Consider the following 23,126-nt stretch of genomic DNA (forward strand, 5'->3'; position numbering starts at 1 on the left):
AAAAAAAAAAAAAAAAAAAAAAAAAACCCAGAGTATTAATAAATACCCTCTCATATATGCCACTATTGTACACATTCATAGTCCAGTCATGTGTTCTTTGTCATTATCCACAGAGTTCTACCCAGTGGCCCATAGAAAGTAAATATTGATAAATATCTGTTTAGTTGAGTTTCCAAATCTCTTCCTAGATCCCATCCTCTCACCTGACCTTAGGTCCCACATGTACTGTGGTCTGTCCCATGGCCACTCTAAAATGCCCCAACTCACCTTCTTCCTTAAAGCAGCTCCCACCCCTAACATTTGTATCTCAGGCTGATTATTCAGGTTTAGAAATTTCAAGGTCATCTATGACTCACTGTTATGATCGTGTCAGTCACAAAGTTCTAAAGCTTCTGCTTTGGGATGTTTCTTGTACTGAATGCTTCCTTCCAATTCTCATTGCCAGCACCAGCCTCCAGATCTTTATCAAGCCATAGCTAGGTTGTTGTAACAGCTTCCCAGCAGAGATGGCATGAGGGAAGGCAACTAAACTTTTTTGAGCACCTCATATGTATGTAGTGTTTTCAATGCACTATCATATTTAATTCTCATAACAATACTACGAAGCAGTTATAATTTTCTCTGTTTCATAGATAACAAAACTGAGCTCAAATGAAATTGCCCAAGGTAACACAAATGCTAAAATAACGAAGAACTGGGATTCAACCTGGAATCTGTCTGACTCTTATTTTTCATTGTCTCCAGCTGTACCTGATTCTCCTCTTTATACATGACAACCATGCCCAGTATCTTCCTGTTCGTAAACTCTGCTTTCACCATATCATACTTCTCTTTAAAAAAAAAACCAGAAAACCATTAGTAACCCCCCTACTGCTCTTTTCATCAGTTGAAACTCCTCTGTATGACTTTCAGGGATGGTCACAGCCCACCCCACCCTGCCTAGCCAAACTTCCTTCCCTTGTTCCTCAGATTCATTCTTCACTGTCCTGTAAACATATTATTCTGCTATTCCTGTACTGTCAAGGGTACTCCCGTACTATTAAGGATATTTGTTGAAAATATATTAAGGTGCTCTTCTTTTTTGCCTTTTCAAATACAAGATCTTTGCCCTGGTTGACTCAGGACATCTCTGCCTGGAGGGTGGGTGGTGCAGCATAGAGTTGGGTGAGTGTGTTCAAGAGGAGTTCAAGAAGATACATTTTAGAGGAGTGAAAAGAAAAGGATCATGGAGAAGTTCAGATTCTTGCAAGCAAAAAATTATGGGATTTTTCTATTTTTTGACTGAATGATTTTGAGGATTTTGCAAGCAGAATTTGAGAAAAGAGAAATTGTCTAATGAAAAGATTTGCTCAATTCCTTTATTCCTCTAATTCATCCTGAAGGACCCTGATCATAAAGTGCTCTCATTGTGCAGACAAGATAGCTCTCCCACTTTTGACAGCAAAGCCGTGATGCTTACTGTTCTGGGAGGATAAATAAACAACAGCAAGGAAGTAAAAGTCAAGATGTGAATTCAATAAGTAAGGAAGTACCTTAAATACTGGTTGAGTAATGGAATGATGTGGGTAAAGCAAAGAGCTTTCTCGAGCCACCCTCATCTCCCCTGCGATGTGGACCCTGCTATGAGAGCCAGGTAGCCTGCACTAAGGCTTGGGACAGACTGCTGGTACTATAAGCCAGATGGAGGATGTTGCAGGTGCTGGGCTTTGCAGCGGTGGGAGCTTTGCTGAAACCAAGTACTTGAGGGAGCATATCTGGATTTCTAACAAAAGAAAGTCAGCCTAGATCCAGTTACTTCTGCTGACAAGCAGCACCCAAGTAGACATAGAACAGTGCCCAGAGACCAGAAGAGTTAGGACACTAACTCTTTCCCCCTCCAGGGGGAAAGCTCCCCTCCCCCAAGGGCCAGATGTGACAAGAGAGGAGCAGGGGAAAGGGTAGTTCCTGAGAGCCTGAGCAAGTTTATCCAAATAAACATTTACTTTTAGTATCAAACTAAGATAAAAGAGGTCAGCCTCCCAGCCTCTTTCTGCAGTGTGCTGAATGCTGGTAAACAGGCCACTAAGACTCTGAGCCCTTTTGGAGATTGGGGGACAAGAATCAGGAAGCAAAAACCCCTTCCACGCCAGCTCAAGACATGGGGAGACACTGTCCTAACTGACCAAATCCCTGCAAAATGCACAGCAAGCCTTCCCTCCTTGTCAATTCACATAACTGCTTAATTGCTTAATTGACTTAATTGCTTAATTTATTGATTGCACTATTCACTTGTTGAGTGTCTGTTTAGTAAGCAAAAACACACTAATGTGAACCACAGATTGGGCATTTAATTTTTTCTCTCCTACTCAGTAGGTGGGAGGCTGGGGAGACAGACTTTTGTCACAGGCAGATTACAGGAGCTACACGTTGCTGCCCATCCAAGTTGTGAATGATTTCTTGACCCTTTTACACCTACCTCTGGGATGTTCCTCTTGTGTTTCCCTCCCTGAATATACTGTTATTTCTGCTCTTCACCAATTCAAATCCTTCCTACCATCAGTGGTCCAGTTTACATCACACTTCTGTATACAGAGGGTCACGTTTCACAGGGCAATGCCGATATGACCCACAAGATTCTGTTCAGTATGAAATGTTGAGTCTTTTGATCCTTTCTGAAGCCATTCCCGACCACATCAGCCTGAGCTTTTGTAATATAGGTAGTCTACTCATAAATAATAGACACTTAATTTTATTTCATCTCCTTGATTATTGTCTCCTGTGACACTCATGTCCTCAAGTTCAATTGAGGATAAACGTTTTATGCTTATCTTATGTTTTATTCTTGATATATTATCTCCACTGTACCTTATACAATGTAGTATATGTTCAAAAATACTTGGCAATTGATACTAATTCTGCAGATTAAAAGACTTCATCAGAATGGTACCTCCCTTAAAGTCACTGAGGGATACAGAACTAGAAGATTAGAGCTCAGAGGTCTTCTTCCTGGCTACTTTATCATGATGCTGCTAGGGAATAAGAAAATGAACAATGGGTTATAAATCCAAGTATCATTATTAAAATGTATGCTGAGCTTATGTGTTGGAACATTTTGGTTCTACAAAGAACAGCTTCTAACATGGCTCTTTGGGTTGAATCACAAGCTCCTTAGCATGCTGCAATACATGAACATTATTAAGGAAGTCACCTCAAATCCTTTACTGAATGATGTAAAGATTAACCAACTGTTCAACCCATGTAGCAAGCAAGCAAAGTAAGAACACCATCACTGTGAGTTGAGTTAATGAGAATGACATCCAAAATGTTTGGATGGAGAGTTTACCACACTGACGAAAGTGACAGTGCTAACCAGCCAGGATCCTGTCCATCAGTTTGTGAAGGGCAAGAAGAGCAGACGGAGCCACAGAAGATAAGTAGTGAGAAAAGCACAGAGGTGGGGGAAAGTGTTAGAGAACAGCCACCATGTTAGTTACACTATGGAGATGGTGATAATTGGAAATGGTAATGAGGGTGGGAAGCAGCAGGTACTGACAAAGGACAAGAAAATCAGAGAAGAAAAGTCAAAAAATAGAAAAATCCCATAATCTCCCTGGCAAGCAGGCACCTGTCAGTCAATGCGCCTACCTCTGGAGACATCTGATATCTACACAGTAGGCTTATGTGTATGTGGTTGGAAGGAGGAGAGAAAATCTCACAAACAGTCTTAATACCATCAAAAACGCACATTTTGAACATCTCTTAATATATATTTTTTGGAAGGAAAGAAGTGGAATGGGGATACTGAACCCCAGTAGCTGCTAAATGCACCAGCATGCAAGGGTAGAGAAAGCTAGCCCATCAGTTCAACTGTCTAGTTGGAGGGTACATGGCCACAGGTAGTCCACAAGTATCTCATACCTACTTCTCAGCCTACATCTACCTACACATCATAGAGCTCAATAATACATTGTCACAGTAACAACCAAACCAGCAAGATAAAGTGCTTCACTGAAGAAAGAGGAAAGCACAGATTTTGTTTCTAAAGATTCTCATCCTTCCCACCGCCCCATGACACACACACATAAATATTTAAAATGTAAACATTCCAGCACTTATAAGCGCAGAGAGATATTTAGGTCTCCACAGTAATGAATTCCCTGATAGTTTCTGTTGGCCTGCATTATATTCAGAATTCTTTTTTGTTTTTTTTTGAGAGCGTACAGAATTGCCTGCCGCCCAGGCTGGAGTGGCATGGGCGCGGATCTCAGCTCACTGCAAGCCCGCCTCCCGGGTTCACCCATTCTCCTGCCTCAGCCTCCCGAGAGCTGGGACTAGCAGGCGCCCGCCGGCCCAGCCTCGGGCCCGGCTAGTTTTTTGTATTTTTTAGTAGAGACCGGGGGTTTCACCGTGTTAGCCAGGATGGTCCTCGACTCCCTGACCTGGTGATCCGCCCGACTATACGGGAACACACCTCCCACAAGATAAGTACTTAGTGCTGGGATTACAGGCTTGAGCCACCGCGCCCGGCCTTAGAATTCTTCATGTATAATTTTAATAAATCTTGGCCAGGCATGGCGGCTCATGCCTGTAATCCCAGCACTTTAGGGGGCAGAGGCAGATGAATCACTTGAAGCCAGAAGTTCTAGACCAACTGGGACAACATAGTGAAACCCCATCTCTACTAAAAATACAAAAATTAGCTGGGCGTGGTGGTGCATGCCTGTAGTCCCAGCTACTTGGGAGGCTGAGGCACGAGAATCGAGAATGGCTTGAATCCAGGAGTCGGAAGTTGCAATGAGTCAAGATTGCGCCGCTGCACTCCAGCCTGGGTGACAGAATGAGACCTTGTCTCAAAACAAACAAACAAACAAACAAACAAAAAAGAAAACTTAAAAAAAATCTATTAGACATATGATAATTTTGGCATTTGCCCTAATGACTGTCAGAAGCAAGAAGCTGTTGTGTATTTAAGGAGAGGAACCCTGGTCTCTCCTTTATCTCTCCTTCTTTTCATGAAAGCATGAGTAGCTCTTTGCCAGATTCCTCAGCAGCTAAAACCAGAAAAGCAAACAGATACCTAACAGTGCATTGCTCCCTCTAAAAGTACACTGGAGCAGAAGTGAGGACCCTTAGCCATTGCCTGCATGACTTCTTGGTAATACTTCTTAAATGTACGTGCCCAAGAAAGTATTCGAGCAAATGCCTTCTAGAACTTAGATGTTTATGCTTCTAGGACTGTGTTTTATGTATAACTCCCCATTAAACCAACTACTGCATTGCTTTGCAATTGTCTGTCTTCATGCCTATCTCTCCAGTGATGCTAAAATGTTCTTAAAGGCAAAGGCTGCCTCTTTTCATCTCCATATGCTTGGCTTTTAGTATACGGTGATATCTATCGGAGGGATGGGTGCACAGATGCACACATACTTAAACCACATCACTGAAGACCTAAGGAACAGACAATTTTCCCCCTCTAGATTACAGAATACCCCTGGTCACATATGATTATGTGTGGAAGAAGCAGTGGTGGAGGGGCATTGAAGTGATTCATCTATAAAAAAAAAGTCACGAATAATATAAATTAATAATAATAAAAGTAATGTCAACAATCATTCTTTCAAAGCAAATTTCTGCTTAATAACATTTAATTCTTGGTTACACCACAAAAGTATTTGATGCATTCTATATCTCTTGATTTTGGTTTTACATAGTTATATTTTTTCAGGATAATCTAGAGGCAAACAGAAGATAAATCTTAAAATTAATAACTTTTAATAATTAGTAATTAAACAAATCTCAAACTTATCTTCACAATGCTTTTTAAAACTAATTTTTATTATTTCAGGAAGATCAGTGACAAATTAAAAGTTATATAAATTCAATCTATACTTGAACAAGAATTCAGACAAAATGACCTCAGATAATAAAATTAAGGAACTTCTATTGACCCGAGAGAAGTTCGTATTTAAATACATTAGTCACTATCAATTATATATATATAGTTATTAGAATAAAGGGATCTGGTTTTCTATCATTATTATCCATATCTAAAGTCGAAACAAGTCACACATTTTCCTTAACAAGTCACGCATTTGTGGACATTTAATTCTCATTTTTTAAAAGGACCTAGGACCAAATCCATATTATCACCTATTATTTGAACAGTGCAAAGAAAATAGTATTTTCAATAGGGTTTTTTTTTTAAAACTAGATAATTGAAGACAAATATACCTGATCTAAATGCTAAATTAAACACAAAATGCTATAACAATCCTAATTATTCTCATAAAGTCACTGCTGAGCCCCTCATGCATAAGTGTGAAGTCAGCCATCCCAGTCTACATCTGCAGACCCTCTGTATCGGGCCAGACTCCTATGTGTTCATCCAGCACAGCCCACTAACACAGCACCCCTTCTGGGTGGATGTTATGCAACTCCAAGGGCAGTACAGAGGAGAGGGTTGAGAAGCAAGACTTCTGGACAAGCGAAGAGCCTCCCTTTCTTAGAAGAATGCCCAGCAGCCATTCATCATTCCTTAAGCATCCTCCCTGAAACAGGAAATCTCAATCCTGAGCTAGAAAGGGCACAGCAACTCCATAAAATTTTCTTCCTCCCATTACATTTCCCATGGTGTTTGATTGCCTATTATAAACTGGGGTGCTGGGGAGGGTGGGGGAGTAAAGGTTTATGGGATATTGTAGGCAAAGGAAAAGCTCAATGTTTAATAACAACTTTAAGAGAAAGAGAGAGGGACAGAAGAACAGACACATTTTATATCCCAGCACAATAATGAAAAATCCTTAAAATTCTAACTCAGTCCTCAGAAGACGGTCTAGTGCTGGACTGGGATCCTCTCACCTCTCTAATATTAATAAAAGGGATAATCATAAATAATATTTGGCAGGGGGTCAATTGTGCTTTGCAATAACCTTTTCTCCTCTTTCCTCTTATTCTTAGACCTCCTCCTACTTAGCTTAGCAACTTTCTCAAGTTGATCTGCCATCAGCAGCCAAATTTAAATGATGAATTAATTGGATTTCATAAATAAATACTAATTAATAGTTTCCTGTATTGCTTCTCCCAGGAGTACACGCATTTTAAACTTTCTTTGAGGAAGACAGAAATGCTTAACCAAAGGAGGCCACAGTGAGAACAGCACAGTCCCAGAAAGCTGGGGATTTCAGATGGCCTGGGGCTGCTGTGAATCAGATGTCAACCTGCAGCTTCAGTTTCTTAATTTGTAAAATAAGAGACTGGACTAGATGAAATCCTTTTAAATTCAAACATTCTATTATTCTTCAAAATATTCTATATTGTTAAATTTCAGAAGTGTGGTACTAAGATGATTTTAGGTGGGGAATTCAGACGACCTTCTTATCACACAGTGTAAGTTACTATCTACTCCGTGTGCCTAATAAGATCAGTTACGAGTAAGAATGTTCTTCCTTCTGCCATTCTTGGTTATGTTAAATAATACTGCCAACGATAGGGCTTAAATAAACACAACACACAATCATAGAGATGTTCAGTCTCAAGATGGTGGAATAAAGGCCTTTCTCACCACTTCTTTTCAAAATTACCTCCCTAAACAAGGAGAACAAGGAACTGCAACACAAATTTCATCTTCCATGAAACCAAGAGACATTTGTAACTCCAAGCCACAATATGTAATGGTGGAAAGGTGGTAAGTTGTTAAAATAGTAAGTCATTTAGTGGACAGAAAGAAGTTTCAACTGGAGAGGCTGTTACAGAAAACAAGCTGATCCACCCAGCTCAATGCCAGAGAATGCCCAGAAATTGAAGGCAAAAAGAATTCCAGAAAGTAGAGATAAGGCTGGAACCTAAAATGAGGGGATTGGCTGTATAACAAGTACATAGAAACCCTCCCCCTACATTCCCACCTGCTAATTGATATGGTTAAGTGACAACCCTTCTGCAACCCTATAAGAGATAGGATATGGAATCTCTGGAGATGTGGAAACAGAAATGCTCTAGACGTGGGGATACCAGGCCTACAGGAGGGCAGGAACTAGGAACAGGGGGACTCTTGCCCAGTTCGTCAATACCAACAGCCAGGTTTATTATTTCCCAATCTCTTCTCCCCTGAGAAATATTAGGAAAAAAACCCTGGATCTCTGAAATAAAGAATGCTACAAAAAAGAATACTCATAAGACAAGAAAGAACTCTTAGAAATTAAAAATATAATCACTAAGATGGAAATACATTCAGTGAAAGAGTTGGGGGATAGAGACAAGGAAATAGAAAAAACACAAAAGCAAGCATTGGAAATCAGAACAGAAGAGATACAAAACTAGGGGATCAGTCAGGAGGTCCAACATCAAGACAATAGAAATTCTAGAAAAAGCAAAGAATAAAAATGGTGGTTACGAAAACTTCTCAGAACTAAAACTTCCCAGAACTAAAGGACATAATGTCCAGATGGAAAGTGTTACCCCAGTGTCCAGCTCAGATGGTGAAGAAAGCATCCATACCAAGGTACATCTTCAGAAGAGAGCTAATGAAGAGACAATTCTAAGAGCTTCCTGAAGCGGGGGGAAAAAAAGACCTCATACAAAGAAGGTTAGAGGGCTCTAGAAGGGATAACTTCAGGAAAATATACACAGTTAGACACTGTAGAAGATTTAGCTAAGAAAAAAGGACACGATGTGACAAATATTTACTCCAAGAAAAACAACCAATTATCAAATAAAATAAATTAGTCATACTATACTACTTGACTTAGCAGTGAACAATGATTACATAGCCATATTAATGAAGAACTTAAATAAGATATTAACCAGAAATTGTGATAAACCATCTTGTGGAAGATAGGGGGAGAATAAGAGATACATGTGAACATAAATTCTCACCTGAGACTATTGATAGCATCTAAAATATGAATAAAAAGATATCAGTATATGAAAAAGTTGAAAGTGAAGCACACAGAAAAGGAGAAGGGACCAGGAAATTGCTGGGGGCTTGCTGTTGTTCGTAGAAGTCTTTTAGCACTATCTAACTTTTAAAGCTATATTCGTGTATTACTTTGATACTACATAAAATAATTTAAAACAAACCAACAAAAATGACGACTCATTGTACATAGTGAAATTGCTACTCTAGGTTATAGAACTGATAATATAAAGAAAAGTTTCAGAGTATTAAAGGCCTCAAGGCTGGGTGGCGCGGTGGTTCATGTCTATAATCACAGCAACTTGCGAGGTAGAGGCAGGAAGATTGCTTGAGCTCAGGAGTTAAGAGACCAGCCTGGGCAACATAGTGAGACCTCGTCTGTATGACAAATTTTACAAAATTTATGGTAGTGTGTGCCTGTAGTCCCAGCTACTTGGGAGGCTAAGATGTGAGGATCACTTGAGCCTAGGATTTGAGGCTGCAATGAGCTATGATCGCCCAACTGCACTCCAGCCTAGGTGACAGAGTGAGACTCTTTGTCTCAAAAAAAAAAAAAATTAGAAAAATAAATTCCTTAAGTCTAATGCCATGCTGTGCTGTTCTTAAAAATTAAACTATAACTGTAAAGAAAGCTGCCTCTTTCTTAATAACACTAGTCAGCCTGGACTCAAAGTTCAGACTCATGTCCCTAAGATTCAACAATCACTTGGAGAATCTGATTCCCTCCAGGGTTGGCAGGGAAGGAAGTGCTGCTTCCAGTCTAATGCCTGAGCCAACACACGCACTAAGCCAAGAATGGAACATTTATACAAGACCAGTGAGTGCCACAGAAACTAACATACAAAGTGTTTTAGGTAATCTGAGTTACAAGGCACCGTGGACTCATTTTTGGTTCCTTGATCATATAAAGGTGAGTTTTAGAAGATCTATTATAGATTTGCCGGGGAAGCGTTAGAACATTACATCTCTGTGTACTAATTTCCTCATTTGCTAAGTGACAATGATTTTAAAACTGCTTTAAAAAGGAGCGATTTAAGTGAATGAGTATAAACGACAGCATGAAGTAGTATATAGACACAAATTAACTGCTTTTATTGTGACTACTTTTTGGCAGCACTTCCTCTGAAGAAAAACTAAACAGAATTTTTTTCTAGAAATCTTTCTCTGTTAAAGATAACATTGCTGAAAAATCTAATGATTTTGTGCATGTATGCCAATACGTACAAGGACTGATTCTTCTAACAGTAGAGTCATACGTTTTCTCTTGATCTTTTCAGTTTTGCCAAGTGTGCATCCATGTTTCTCTTTTCTTGCTGCTTTTTCTCCCCGCCCTCTAAACAAAAATTTTTTTCCCTCAAAATCTAGCTTGGACTCCCTTTCTCTCTTCACACTCCTTTGAGTAATCTCATGTACTCACACAACTGTCTAACAATTCCCATCAGACAGCTTTAAACTTGTATTTCCTTTTCCCTGCTTAACACCTCTATCAGAAATATTTGATCATTCACTATTCCTTTAAAAGAAAACAACAACAACAACAACAACAAAAGAACTATCTGAAAATCAGATCCTCACCTTTGCTTTTTTCTTGTCAACAATGGCATCAACCAACTTGGTTATCTGGGTCAAAAATCACTAAATTGTCTCTGATTCTGCTTTCTCTTTAAAGCCCTCATGCATAGTGAGTTGCAAAATTTCAGATTCTAGCTGGTTTTTTTCCCCCAATTTCTCCCCTTTCCATTCCACCAACACTACACTATTACAGAGCCTAATCTCAGCCTGGAGAGTTACAGTCGTCTCCTAATTTGTCTCTTCACTTTCTATTAATTGCCACTTCAGTTCAGAGTGGGTTTGCTCAAATTACTGCTACTTTAAAACAATCAGTGGCTCCCTAGTGCCTTGTCCTGGCATACAGGATCCTCCACACTAATGCCTCAAACCAACATGTCCAGCTAAATATCACTGCTCCCCTACACATATCTATGTTCCATCCAAACCCAACTAATATTCCTTAGACATGCCTGGCATTTGGGGGGAAGAGAGGACTTGAATTAAGTATTTACCTTGTCTCTGCTTCATGTCCTATCTATCCTTCAAGGCCCATAAAGGTTTCCTTGATTTCCCCACAACCTAACGTGGTCCTTCTCTTCTTTGCACTTGACCCTTTGTAACTCTTTGTATGTTGTCTTTTTTTTTTAACGGAACTGATTTTACTATAACTTACAGCATAATTGCTCATGCCCAGTCTCATTCCCATGTCTCCCTCATGAGATTTTAAAATTCTTGAGCACAGGAAAGTTGTCATGCTCATCTTTGTGGCTTGCTGTACCTAGCCCACACTTTGCAAATATGCATGCTTGAGAAACACTTGAATTGAGACTCATGAAAACGGCCTTCCAATACCTTTTATGGAATTCATCAGATATACTGAATAACTGAAACACTATTAAAAAATGAGGCCATCACTACAATGACATATTACTTGGTCCTAGGTTTGCAACCAATTGGGATGAAGGAAGTCTTGGTTTGAATCAGTGGTTGAATCAAGAGTTCTATCAACAGGTAAAAATAATCTTGTTAGTGATACAGCAGGTGACAGTTTTCCTACCAAGTCAGTCTATTTAAAATTTCCACATGGAATAGGGGAGCATGGAGCAGTGAAACCAGCAACAGAATTACCCTGAGAAATTATCTTGGTAAAGGTGGGATTGTATCCTCAGCATCCTGCTGAATTTTAAATTCAGCTATGCTGTTTTGTCTACTGAAATGACCCTGGATATCCTTCTCGGAATCCATTCTACGGCTGTCGTGTTCACTTTTAAACAACAATAAACACTGTTTATTAAACAGTGGCCATATTCTCCTCAAAGGTGGAATAAACAGCTAATCTCTGTTACAGAGACCAAGCTAGTCTCTGATGTTACCAAGTGACAAGCCTGAAAGAAACATGAAGAGCTTGCTGCCCCGCCTCTAGAAAAAAAGTTTTTAATGTATATCTCCTTAAAAATGACTGGGTCTTCTTCTTGACCTCTACAAAATAAGTACACCACCACATTTACTTGTTGAATTATGTAAAGTTAGCAAACATATACAAAAGATGTTCTATTAGCAGTGAGACAGCAAGTCTACAATAGAATTTGCCCCAGAGCTTTGTGTAATTGACCTCAAATTTCAGAAGCTAAGTGAATAATCTCTGCTCCGCCCTACTTCCTCAGATAAGAGTTCAGGTGTCTATTGGAAGGATTTAAGGTTTTAAAAAAGAAGAATTTTATAAAGGAATCAAGAAACAGCTAGGTTATAAAAACTAATTTGTCAAAAGGAAAAATGGACAATGTTTTAAAACCTTAGGGAGACGGGGAAGTGAGCTGGTGGTGCTTTAATCCCAAAGGATATACCTTCCCTCCATTTCCTGGGCCGTTTCCATTCCACGCTTATCTTCAGCAATAACTGAACCATATCCGGATGAGTCGCTCATTTAAAATCAGAACTCTTCCCTGCGGGATCTACTCCCAGCCATTGATTGTGTTCCTGTGTTCTATGGGTAGGTGCAGCCAGACCAGACGCAGACTCTGCGCAGGCGAAGCAGCGCGCGACCCTGGGGTGCAGGGGTCAACCCGGAGGTCTCGGCCTCGGGCGGTGGGCCGCTCGCCGGCAGCAGGGGGCGCTGCAGAACCTCTGTCCCCACCCTGGAGAACCACCTCCCCGGCTCAGCTGGTCTGCGCCGCCCGCCACCATCCGACCCCAAGTTCTCTACCTAGTTCTGAGCGTTCTTCCTAAAAAAAGACAGTAAGCCCTGTGGCACTCCCAGTGTACATGACAGGAAAAATACAGAGCATCTCACCCTGTGAAACCGATCACCCTCTTTTTATCTTCTCTGCGTCTCGCACTGATTAAAAGCTGTCTCCAAGATTGGAAATTAAGAAAAGTTGCTCTTTCTCATGCATTAGCGCGCCGACCGCTCCTTCGTTTAGAAAGAGAGAGAGGGAGAGAAAGAGAGAAAGAGAGCCCCCGTGCCGGGGCGCGAGCCACTCCGCCCGGGAACCGCGGCCAAAGTTACCACTAAAACGATTCCCCGGCTGGCCGCCCGATGCCCACTCCCTCCCTCAGGGAACCCTATAGGGCTTCAGTTCCAGTTTCACCCCAACTGTGCCTGAACCACAGACGAGGCGCCTGGGCAAACCTTCAACCCACACCCTGTATCGCACTGTCCGCTCCCTACTCCCCACTTCTCTGCCCCCGCCCCTCACGTCCCAGAGCGTCGGAGGGGACCCAAGTTCCCAGCGTGGCTACATGCTGGGACGCCCAGGAGAAGTTCGGGGTTCAAGTGCGCGCCTGGGTCTGTGCACATCTTTTAACCTTCCTCGGCCTCCCTAGGTAAGCTCGGGACCCCGGGGTCCGTCTTCCAAGGGGTGCCCAGCCCTGGCGGCAGTCGTGCGAGCTCCTCGGCTCTAGGGCAGGGAGTGGCTGTTCGCCAGGATGCCAGTCTGAAGTCAGAGTGCCCGCCTGCGGGCTGCTCCGTACGCTTGAGCCGGGACAGAGCCCCCGCCACGCACTCGGCGGCCCCTGAGTCCCTCCACCGCGCGGGACCGAGGGGGCGAGCCTTCGGCCGAGGTCTGTCCTCTCCAAATCACCCCGAATCGAACTGCCAGGCCGTACCATGTGGGTCTCGGAGGTCCCAGGCACGTTGTGGAGCCGCCCGGCGCGCGCTTTCCCGCCCCCCGCCCGGCACCGCCCTCCGAGGCGCGGGCCGCGGCCGGGCCCGGTACTCACAGGTCCGGCCCGTGGGATAAGGGCGGCGGGCAGTAGCCGTGCGACTCCCGCTGCGAGGGCGCCGAGCGCGGCTCCAGACCCCCGTTGACGCCCCTCCAGCCCCGGCGGCGGCGCTGCGGCTCCGCGCCCTCGTCCTCGCCCTCGTCTTCCTCCTCCTCCGGCGTGGGGAAGGTCACCCTTGCTTGCTCCTTGCACTTCCTGACCTTGGTGGACATCGCGCCGGCTGCGGTCCGGGTGTGGGGGTACCGGCTGCCGGCCTCCTCCACCTTCGCGGCGGTGCGGTCTTCCCGGGGCGCCCCTCCCCACCTCCCGCGGCTTCCGCGGCCCCGGGCGGCCCAGGGCAGGAAGGCAGGAGCGGAGAGCGGTGCGGCCAGCGATCGAGCAGTTAGAGGCTGGCGCCGAAGCCGAGCTGCCGCCGCCCACCATCAAAACGTGGGAGCAACCGCCGCGGCCGTGGCTGCGACGAGGAAGCCCGGGGCCGAGCGGGGCGCTGGTGCTGGGAGAGGCTCTCCAGCCCCGCGGCGGCGGCGATGCCTCCTAGGCGCCTGTCTCCTGTCTCCGACAGCATCTCTTGCTAGGACAGCATCGTTACTCAGGGAGAAGGAGAGGGAGGGCAGGAGGGGGAAGAGGAGGGGGAGAATCAATTCCTTATCAGACAGAGCTGGAGAGGAAATCAGACAGACTGCAGGTGGGGAGTAAAGAAAGCAGAGAAACTTCCCCTCCCCACTCGCCTCTTTCTCTTCCAGAGGATCTAGGGCCCTTTTTGCATCTACAGAAACAAGTTTCCTAAGGAAGGGAAAAGGAAATCCACTGGCTTGTTAATTTTCCTGCAGCCAACTCCAAATTTGTTTCAAAAAGCGTCACTTGTTCGTTGTGTTACGCCCAGTGAGACTTGGTTGAACCTACGGAGGTTTAAGTACATTCCCCTCAGTGCCTTTGTACTCCATCGAGCCTGGTAATGTTTTAAACGTGCCTGATGCTTCGGTTCTTTTAATGAATCTCAAAGGCATCTAATAAGATTTATATACTTTACAAGGAAGATTTTTCAGCGAAATGCAGTCTTCTTTTTAAAACACACGCACAAAAATTGCATTTTGGAATTCAAGACCAGTCATTCTTTTGGGAGAAAAGAGTTACAGAATCTTAGCAGGAATCTTAGGAATCAAGGAGTCTGTTGGTCCTTTTATGAATAAGAAACCCTTGGCCTAGAGAGACTGAAAAAAGTACTCATGATAGGTGGGTAGTGAGAAAACTTAGATTACATCCGAAAGAGTGTGTTCTCCCAGACTTTCTCTTGCTTCAAATAGACGGCTTTCCAGCAAGTCCAACTTGGAAAATCACAAAATACTGGACACGTTCTGATGAGATAAAATTTATTTAACTGTATCCAATTATACTGTACTTTTTAGAGGAACAGTTCTTCCCAAATTTAAACAAAACACAAGAAAACGTGGCTTCTTTGAATTTAATTCTTAAAAAGTAAGTAAAATATTGTGTATTAAATTGGCAAGTCTATATGTTGAAAGAAGCAATGATATTTATACATCTAATACAGGAAAAACAAAAACAAGTAAATATTGTATAGTGCGTTATGCTTGGAAGTGTTTTCCAGTTGTTAGTACATAAGCAAGTGCTAACATTTTCACAATGTAGGTTAGCAGACCTATTCAATTTCACGTCTGGAATATCTCTAAAGCAGGACTGCCCTTCTCCACCCGGTACCACCACCTCAATTCAGGCTCCCCTACTTCTCCCTACTATCCAGCCTTTCTGCAGCCCACCTCTCACCATACTGTTTCATTCTTTGTACTACTGGAAAGACCATGCTCAAAGCAAAATCTGATCATGACTTTTCTCTATAAAAATCTCTGGTGGCTTCCTACTACTTTCAGGTTAAAATCCAAATTTTCAATCTCTCCTCCCACCTTCTTTCATACACATTCTAACTGCAGTTACCCCGAACTCTCAGTCATCAACTGATATGCTAGATACTTTCCCATTTCTCTGCCTTTGTCTATGGCATTCCTGTCACTGAAATGTCTCTCTTTATTCATTTGCCACACTTTGACTTTTCCTTAGAGAACTAGGTTAGCTGTGGCCTCCAGTGTGACAGCCCTCTTGGGTCCCAGTGGATTTCCCACAGGCTCTGGTCCTTACACTATGTATACTACAGTCTTACCAGTGATCACACAATACTGAAATTCACTCTGTATTTGCCAGTTTCCTCTAAACTATGAATCCCTTGAGGGTGATGTGGGATCTTATTTATTTTGAGCTACTTAGGGGCTCATCTTTTTGTCCTTGCTATTTAGCTCAGTACCTGATATGCAGGACAAGCTAAATAAATGTTTGTTGGATGAATTATTAAGATTATAGTTTCTTTATAATTACATTAATATGTTTATAAACTGCTGCCTTATAGGACTGTGGATAGAAGCTCTATACCAATGCTGGAGTCACCAAGGTTTACTCCTACACAATGCCTTAGTCTCCTGGGGCTGCCATAACAAAGTACCAAAGACTGTGTGGCTTAAACAACAGATACTTAATTTCTCACAATTCTGGAGACTAGAAGTCTGAGTTCAAAGTGTTCACAGGGTTGGTTTCTTTTGAGGCCTCCCTTTGTGGTTTGTAGATGGCCATCTCCCTGTCTTCACATGGTCTTCCTTCTGTGCCTGTGTCTTGATCGCCTCTTCTTATAAGGACAGCACTCATATAGAATTAGGACCCATCCTGATCACCTCATTTTACTTAATTACTTCTTTAAAGACCCCATCTCCAAATACTGGCACATTCTGAGGTACTGGGGGTTAGGACTTCAACATGTGAATTCTGGCAGGACACAATTCAGCCCATAACAGAGGAGAACTTTCTGACCTCAAAAGGAATAGGAGAAACCACAAAGAAAAAAACAGGCATGAAAAGCAGACACTTCAATGTATCAAAAAAATTTTAAAATATAAATACAGTTATCTGTAAGAATTACTGCTCAACAGTGTCTTCTTATTAGACACAGTGTAGAAGTTAGACTTAGCAATTTTCTGAAGGTAGCAAGAGCACAGAAACAGGTAAAGTGTTCTTAACAGTGTACATTTCTTCCCCCTCGTTGAGAGCAGAAGTTCTTGGCCAGGCGCAGTGGCTTACACCTGTAATCCCAGCACTTTGGGAGGCCGAGGTGGGTGGATCACCTGAGGTGAGGAGTTAAAACCAGCCTGGTCAACATGGCGAAACTCCATCTCTACTAAAAAAAAAAGTGCAAAAATTAGCTGAGGGTGGTGGCAGGTGCCTGTAATCCCAGTGCAGAGGCTGAAGCAGAAGAATTGGTTGAAACCGGGCGGCGAAGGTTGTGGTGAGCCAAGATCGTGCCACTGTACTCCAGCCTGGGCGACAAGAGCACAAGAGTGAGACTCCGTCTCAAAAAAAAAAAAAAAAAAGTAGAAGTTCTCCTATAAATGCATTTGCTGGCTTTTTAAAGTAGCCTTAACTGATTAATTTTGTTACCCATATAAATTAAGAAGATAAAAGCTGCATATCAGAACAATCAACCTCCCCCAAATTAGGATTCCCAAACTTATAATGTGGTAATTAACATTCTAGTGCCTTTTACACAGAACTTATAATGTCCCATAAACTGCTTTTCGCTAATGCTTGCTGTTCTCTTATAGTCCAAGGCGATCGCAGGCAGTTTCCTCACTTAAAACATATGTTTTGAAATTTTCCTCTAGTCAGAAGTTTGGAACTTGTATTGGTCTGTTCTCATGCGCTTATAAAGACATACCCAAGACTGGGTAATTTATAAAGGAAAGAGGTTTCATGGACTCACAGTTCCCCGTGGCTAGGGAGGCCTAACAATCAAGGCAGAAGGCAAAGGAGAAGCAAAGGCATGGCTTACATGGCGGCAGGCAAGAGAGCTTGTGCACTTCCATTTATAAATGGAACTTCCATTAATAAAACCATCAGATCACATGAGACTTATTCACGACCATGAGAACAGTATGGGGGATCTGCCCTCATGATTCAGTTACCTCCACCTGGCCCCACCCTTGACACCTGGGGATCATTACAATTCAAGGTGAGATTTGGGTGGGGACACAGCCAAACCATATTAGGATTCAAAATTTACTTTAACATAGAAATAAATTATAAATTATGATTATATTTTCTGGAAAGTTAGCTTAAACTTGTATTATAGGGAGGTATTTAAGAACATACGGCCAGAGGCCTGGAATCAGATCCCACCTCGGCTGCTCGCAGGTTCTGTGTGACCTTGAGAAAGCTACTTAACCTCTCCAAGCCTCAGTTTTTTCCTCAGTAAAATGAAGATATAGTCGTTGTACCTACTTCATAGGGCTGTTATAAGGATTCTGTGTTAATGGCACTTAAAACTGTACCTGGCATATAGTAGGCACTAGTATTAGCTACTATTAGTTCACTATGTGAATTATAGAACTAACAATAGAAATCAGAAGTCTGTTTCCTAAGGCAAGGATCTACCCTATCTGATTTAGACGCCATTCTATAATAACAGTATTTGCTAAGTTGTACAACTGGGCTGTCAGTTCTTCTAGCGGCAGGGACAGTGTCTTATTTGACATTGTCACACCAGTGTAATCATAAAGCTGGCAACATAGCAAGTGTTCAATAAATGGTAAGTAGTAATAACAGCAGTGGCAGTTGGAACAGCAGTGGCAGTTGAAACAGAAGCCATTCCATAACTATTTGTGAAATGAAGAGATTCCATAGTGAGGAGGGGGACGGAAAGACTTTTCTTCTTCTGCTTTGGGTATAGTGCCAACCCCAAGGAAAATTTAAGAATGGGCAAAACCTTTCTTTGGCATCTCTCCACTCTTTCTCTACATCTTTGTCTACCTTATAATGCCATGTTTCCTGGCACCTATGAGCTCAGTGACATCGTATTGTTTTAATTCTTCCAGGATCTTATCTCTGGCCTGCCAATACCCCAAAAGGGCTCCATGCTTCTCAATGACCTTTCTATTCCCTGCCAGTCAAAACTGCTATTCCTTCAGGGCAGTCAGTCTCAGCTGTTAAAGGGAAAGTATTTTACACAAGTTTGTACTAATGTGTGTGAGCCCCTAAAAGTCCTTAATGCTCCAAGGGATTTACATTTTTCAAAAACAACAGAACTGTCCATTTAGTGGAATTACCAGCTGTGTATTAAAGTGGAGGGAAAGGAAGATGCTTTTAGGGGAAGGGAAGATGCAAGGAACTGCCTACAACTCCCCTGTAGGGTTTCTGACTCTTTTTTTTTTTTTGAGATGGAGTCTCATTCTGTCACCCAGGCTGGACCGCAGTGGCGCAATCTCGGCTCACTGCAACCTTCGCCTCCTGGGTTCAAGCAATTCTCCTGCCTCAGCTTCCTGAGTAGCTGAGACTACAGGTGCCCGCCACCACACCCGGCTAATATTTTGTATTTTAGTAGAGACGGGGTTTCACCATGTTAGCCAGGATGGTCTCGATCTCCTGACTTCATGATCCATTCGGCCTCCCAAAGTGCTGGGATTACAGGCATGAGCCACCGCGCCTGGCCCACTTTCATCTCACTCATTACTAAAAGCTATAATTTTCTTCCGTTTTGAATTTGCCCCGCCCCTACGCCATTAACATCTACCAATAGCATTGTCAAGATGGGCTCCCAATTTGAGGAGGGAGTGGAAAATGGGCTAAGGGGCAAAGCTAAGGGATTTATGTATAGTTTCAATCTTGAGCAAATAGAGACAGAAATTTATTATTTTGGGGAGACAATTCTCATGAGTGCCTTATGTTTCTATACATCTTGAAAGCAGGGGCAATGGTTACCTTTGTTCTGGAATATCTTTTCAAGGATGTTCATATGGCAAACAGCAAAGAGCTAGTATGTGTACTGTTCTGTGTAATAAAGATAACGCTCTCCTTGGGGCAAAGGTCAAGCATGCTTACTGACTGTTATAAAATATTCAGGTTACCTAAGCTCCAGGTTCTTCTCCTGTAATGCAACCCACTGCATGTGCGGGTATCATCTGTCCCTCTCCATGTCACTTTGTGGGAATTGAGACTCAGGGAACTGGCACAAATACTGGCACTCTGGATACTGCTGTTGCTATGAATAATAAACCGTCCTTTGTGTCTGGCCGGGGAGTTTTGTGCCTTCTGCCAGCATTCATGAAACTGTGGCTAACTACCTTGTTAGCTTCCCAGTAGGGTAAAATTTCAGATCCTTCATAGTTCTTAGCACAGTGGCTCACGTTTGTAATCCTAGCACTTTGGGAGGCCAAGGTGGGTGGATCTCTTAAGTTCAAGAGTTCAAGACCAGACTGAGCAACATAGTGAGACCTGTCTCTACAAAAAATAAAATAAAATAAAAATTAGCCAGGCACACACAGTGACACGGCATGGCTCGTGCCTGTAATCTCAGCCCCTCGGGAAGCTAAGGTGGGAGGATCACCTGAGCCTGGGCTGTCAAGGCTGCAGTGAGCTGAGATTGTGCCACTGCACTCCAGCCTGGGTAACAGAGTGAGACCCTGTCTCAAAAAAAAAAAAAAAAAAAAAAAATACATTTTATAGATGGGAAATTCACAGCTCTCTCCAGCTCGATCTCCAAGAGTAAATTAGTATGTTAAAGGGGTTGTAATAACTTTCCTATGTGACTAAGTGTATTATTAATCAATTTTTCTATGATCAAGTACTCCTTTACATACCTGCTAATACCATTTTTGATATGAACTCAGTCCCAGAGGGAATCAATGTAAGATACAGACTTGATGAGTGCTTGTAGTTTTTTATTGACAATCTGAAGAATGACTTGACTCTAAATTGCAGCTCAAGGTTTAGAATGCTATTGTGTTTGGAGATTTGAGGAAAGTGGGCATGAAGACTTAGTGTTCATTTCCTTAATCTCTCTCTGTGTGAACATACAGAAATCAAATCTGTCTAGCCTCTATTTTTGGCAAGGTTAAGAACAATTTCACTTCATCCTAATCCCAATGATTCCTGCCGACCCTCTTCCAAAAACTATTTAAAGACATGTTCTTGAAAGTTATATTTGTCTTTCCTTCAGGGAGAAAAAGAATACCAATGACTTATAATATGGAAACTGGAGGAAATGGGTCATATAAGTCACCTGTCAGAAAGAGAAATTGGGAAAATAGAGTAGGTCAGTCTTTCCAGTCATGGTACTTTTACCTTCAATTGAATGAGAGACAATAATTTCTTATTTATATTAATCCTACCCAGGCTGAATTCTTAAGACATATTTAAAATGTTAATTAAAAATGTAAATGTAATTCTCTTTACTTTCCCCTTTCTTTTATGTCAAATTTATTCTGTGCTACATGCACACCTCTTACAGGTTCCAAATGCAACCCCATGCTAAGTTCTGAATTACTAGTAATGGACTTAGGATAAGGTTGTTAGTGTCCGTATTACCAGATTAGTGGTTAACCACTTTAACTTTGTTTCGTTTAAAAGCAGAAATATCTACTCATCACCACTGATTGCAGAAAGACCTGACTTACTGATGCCTTTAGTCTAACCAGATACGAATTTCGAGAAGTGAGGGTGAAACTCACTTAAACACTCTGTATATATAAAGGACACTGTTTTCCCATTGACATAAACCATGCCCTTTCTACCTCCCATTGGCCAGCTCTAATCTTCAAATGTAACTCCTTTATCCTGTAACTCCTAACTTTAGGCAATAGTGTTAAGATAAAGCAAAGCAAAGAGAAATAAAGAAGACAAAAAAATTAAAAAGTTATCTTTTCTCCCGATATTCACCTGGTGTGCCACTGGTGTACTGGTATCATGCAAGATTCCCCATATTCACCTGGAGTAAATTATCTTGAAAATGTATGAAATACCCACACAAGATGCTCAATGGCCTCATTTTAATGCAAATTTTGGTTAAATAATTAAAATTACAAGATATTCACATGGCAACATAGAAACATGTAATTCAACTGTTAATCCTTTTGATATGACATTATGATTATTATAATGTCTTTAAAGATTTTAGGGATAAAGGAAAGGGAGGAGATTGTACTGTCCAGAAAATCATGAACTGTGTCGGGTTGAAACATTTTAAAGGATATTTAGTCTGATCACTTTATGTTTGAATCCCTTTGCACAATCCTGACTAAATGTTCATACATATACATTAATGTTTTCATAACTCAACAGTTTTTAAGAACATGATTCATTTACCTCTATAGATTATTTTTTAATGTAATAAATTCTATTTTTTCTTTTATTTACTTTTCTTTTCTTTTCTATAAGTCATTTCTTAAAAGAGATTTGGATGCCAGGAAAAAAATTTCATAGTGTGGCTTACATCTTAATCAATGAGTCAAGTCTGTGAGTAAATGCCCTTAGAAAGAAGGTTGTTGTATATCTTAGTGATGAGATAAGCACTCAAAGGGGGACTTTAAGTGATGTCCTTGAGGGTTCCTGGAAGGCATTGATGTCCAACATCGTGTATGTCTGCGAGAAGTGGAAAAGTCCAACTGGACATGTGTATTAGGCTGTTCTTGCATTGTTATAAAGAAATACCTGAGACTGGGTAGTGTATAAAAAAAAAAAGAGAGAGGTTTAATTGGCTCACAGTGCTGCAGGTTTTACAGGAAGCATGGTGCTGGTTTCTGCTCAACTTTTAGGGAGGCCTCAGGAAGCTCACAATCATGGTGGAAAGTGAAAGGGGAGCAGGCAGGTCACATGATGAAAGCAGGAGAAACAAAGAGGGAGAGAAGGAGAAGGGAGGGTTGGTGGGAGGTGCCACACACCTTTAAACCACCAGATCTTGTGTGAACTCAGAGCGGGAGCTCACTTAACACCGAGGGGATGGCCCAAGCCATTCATGAGGGACCCATGATCCAAACACCTCCCACTGGGCCCTACTTCCAAGATTGGGATTACATTTCAACATGAGATTTGAGCAGGGACATACATTCAAACTACATCAATGTGTAAAATATAAAAGTCAATAAACAATACAGTCCCTATTGAAAATGTATGCCTTTTAAGTTCAAGTCTTGGATACAACCAGTCAGAACCTCTGTTATAATTATGAGTTGGGGATGGGGATAGAAGGCATAATAAAGATCTATATTGTTGTGAACCAAAAAGGAGACAGGTTATACCTCTTTGCGTTCAATAGATTTAGGCTTGACTACCAAACAGGAGAATGTTCTAAAATATAATGGAAAGCAAAAGCTTTGAATCTTGGCTGAAAAGTGATTTATTCTGCAAAAGGAGCACTGTCCAGTGGACTTTTCTGGCACCCTCTGAAGGCTGACACTTTCTGTAGAGCCCAGGAAAAATAATAAAAGACTTAGTATCTACATCAAACAATTCCTGCACACTAAAGTATTTCTTCTAAAAGCTATTAATCTTGGCTACTGAGCAACAAAAAGAAGTCATTGCTTTAGGATGTTTTGTTTGCTTTATGAGGACTTTTCCCTCACTCAGCTGTTTA

The 23,126-nt window shown here is 41.9% G+C and overlaps 1 protein-coding gene across 6 annotated transcripts in view; it reads right to left on the reverse strand.

Moving 5' to 3' along the window:
- TRPC3 (transient receptor potential cation channel subfamily C member 3) overlaps positions 1 to 13,957 on the reverse strand; it is a 79,958-nt gene extending 66,001 nt beyond the window's left edge. For all 6 annotated transcript variants that reach the window (XM_017852633.1, XM_017852631.1, XM_017852630.1 and 3 more), the window contains exon 1: positions 13,661 to 13,957. In XM_017852633.1, coding sequence (XP_017708122.1) covers positions 13,661 to 13,875 — 215 coding nt within the window. In that variant the 5' untranslated portion in view covers positions 13,876 to 13,957. The remainder of the gene's footprint in view (positions 1 to 13,660) is intronic.
- Positions 13,958 to 23,126: the final 9,169 nt, after the last annotated feature.

Source organism: Rhinopithecus bieti, unplaced genomic scaffold, assembly GCF_001698545.2.
Source record: "Rhinopithecus bieti isolate Rb0 unplaced genomic scaffold, ASM169854v2 scaffold_33326, whole genome shotgun sequence".
NCBI classification, from domain to species: domain Eukaryota; kingdom Metazoa; phylum Chordata; class Mammalia; order Primates; family Cercopithecidae; genus Rhinopithecus; species Rhinopithecus bieti.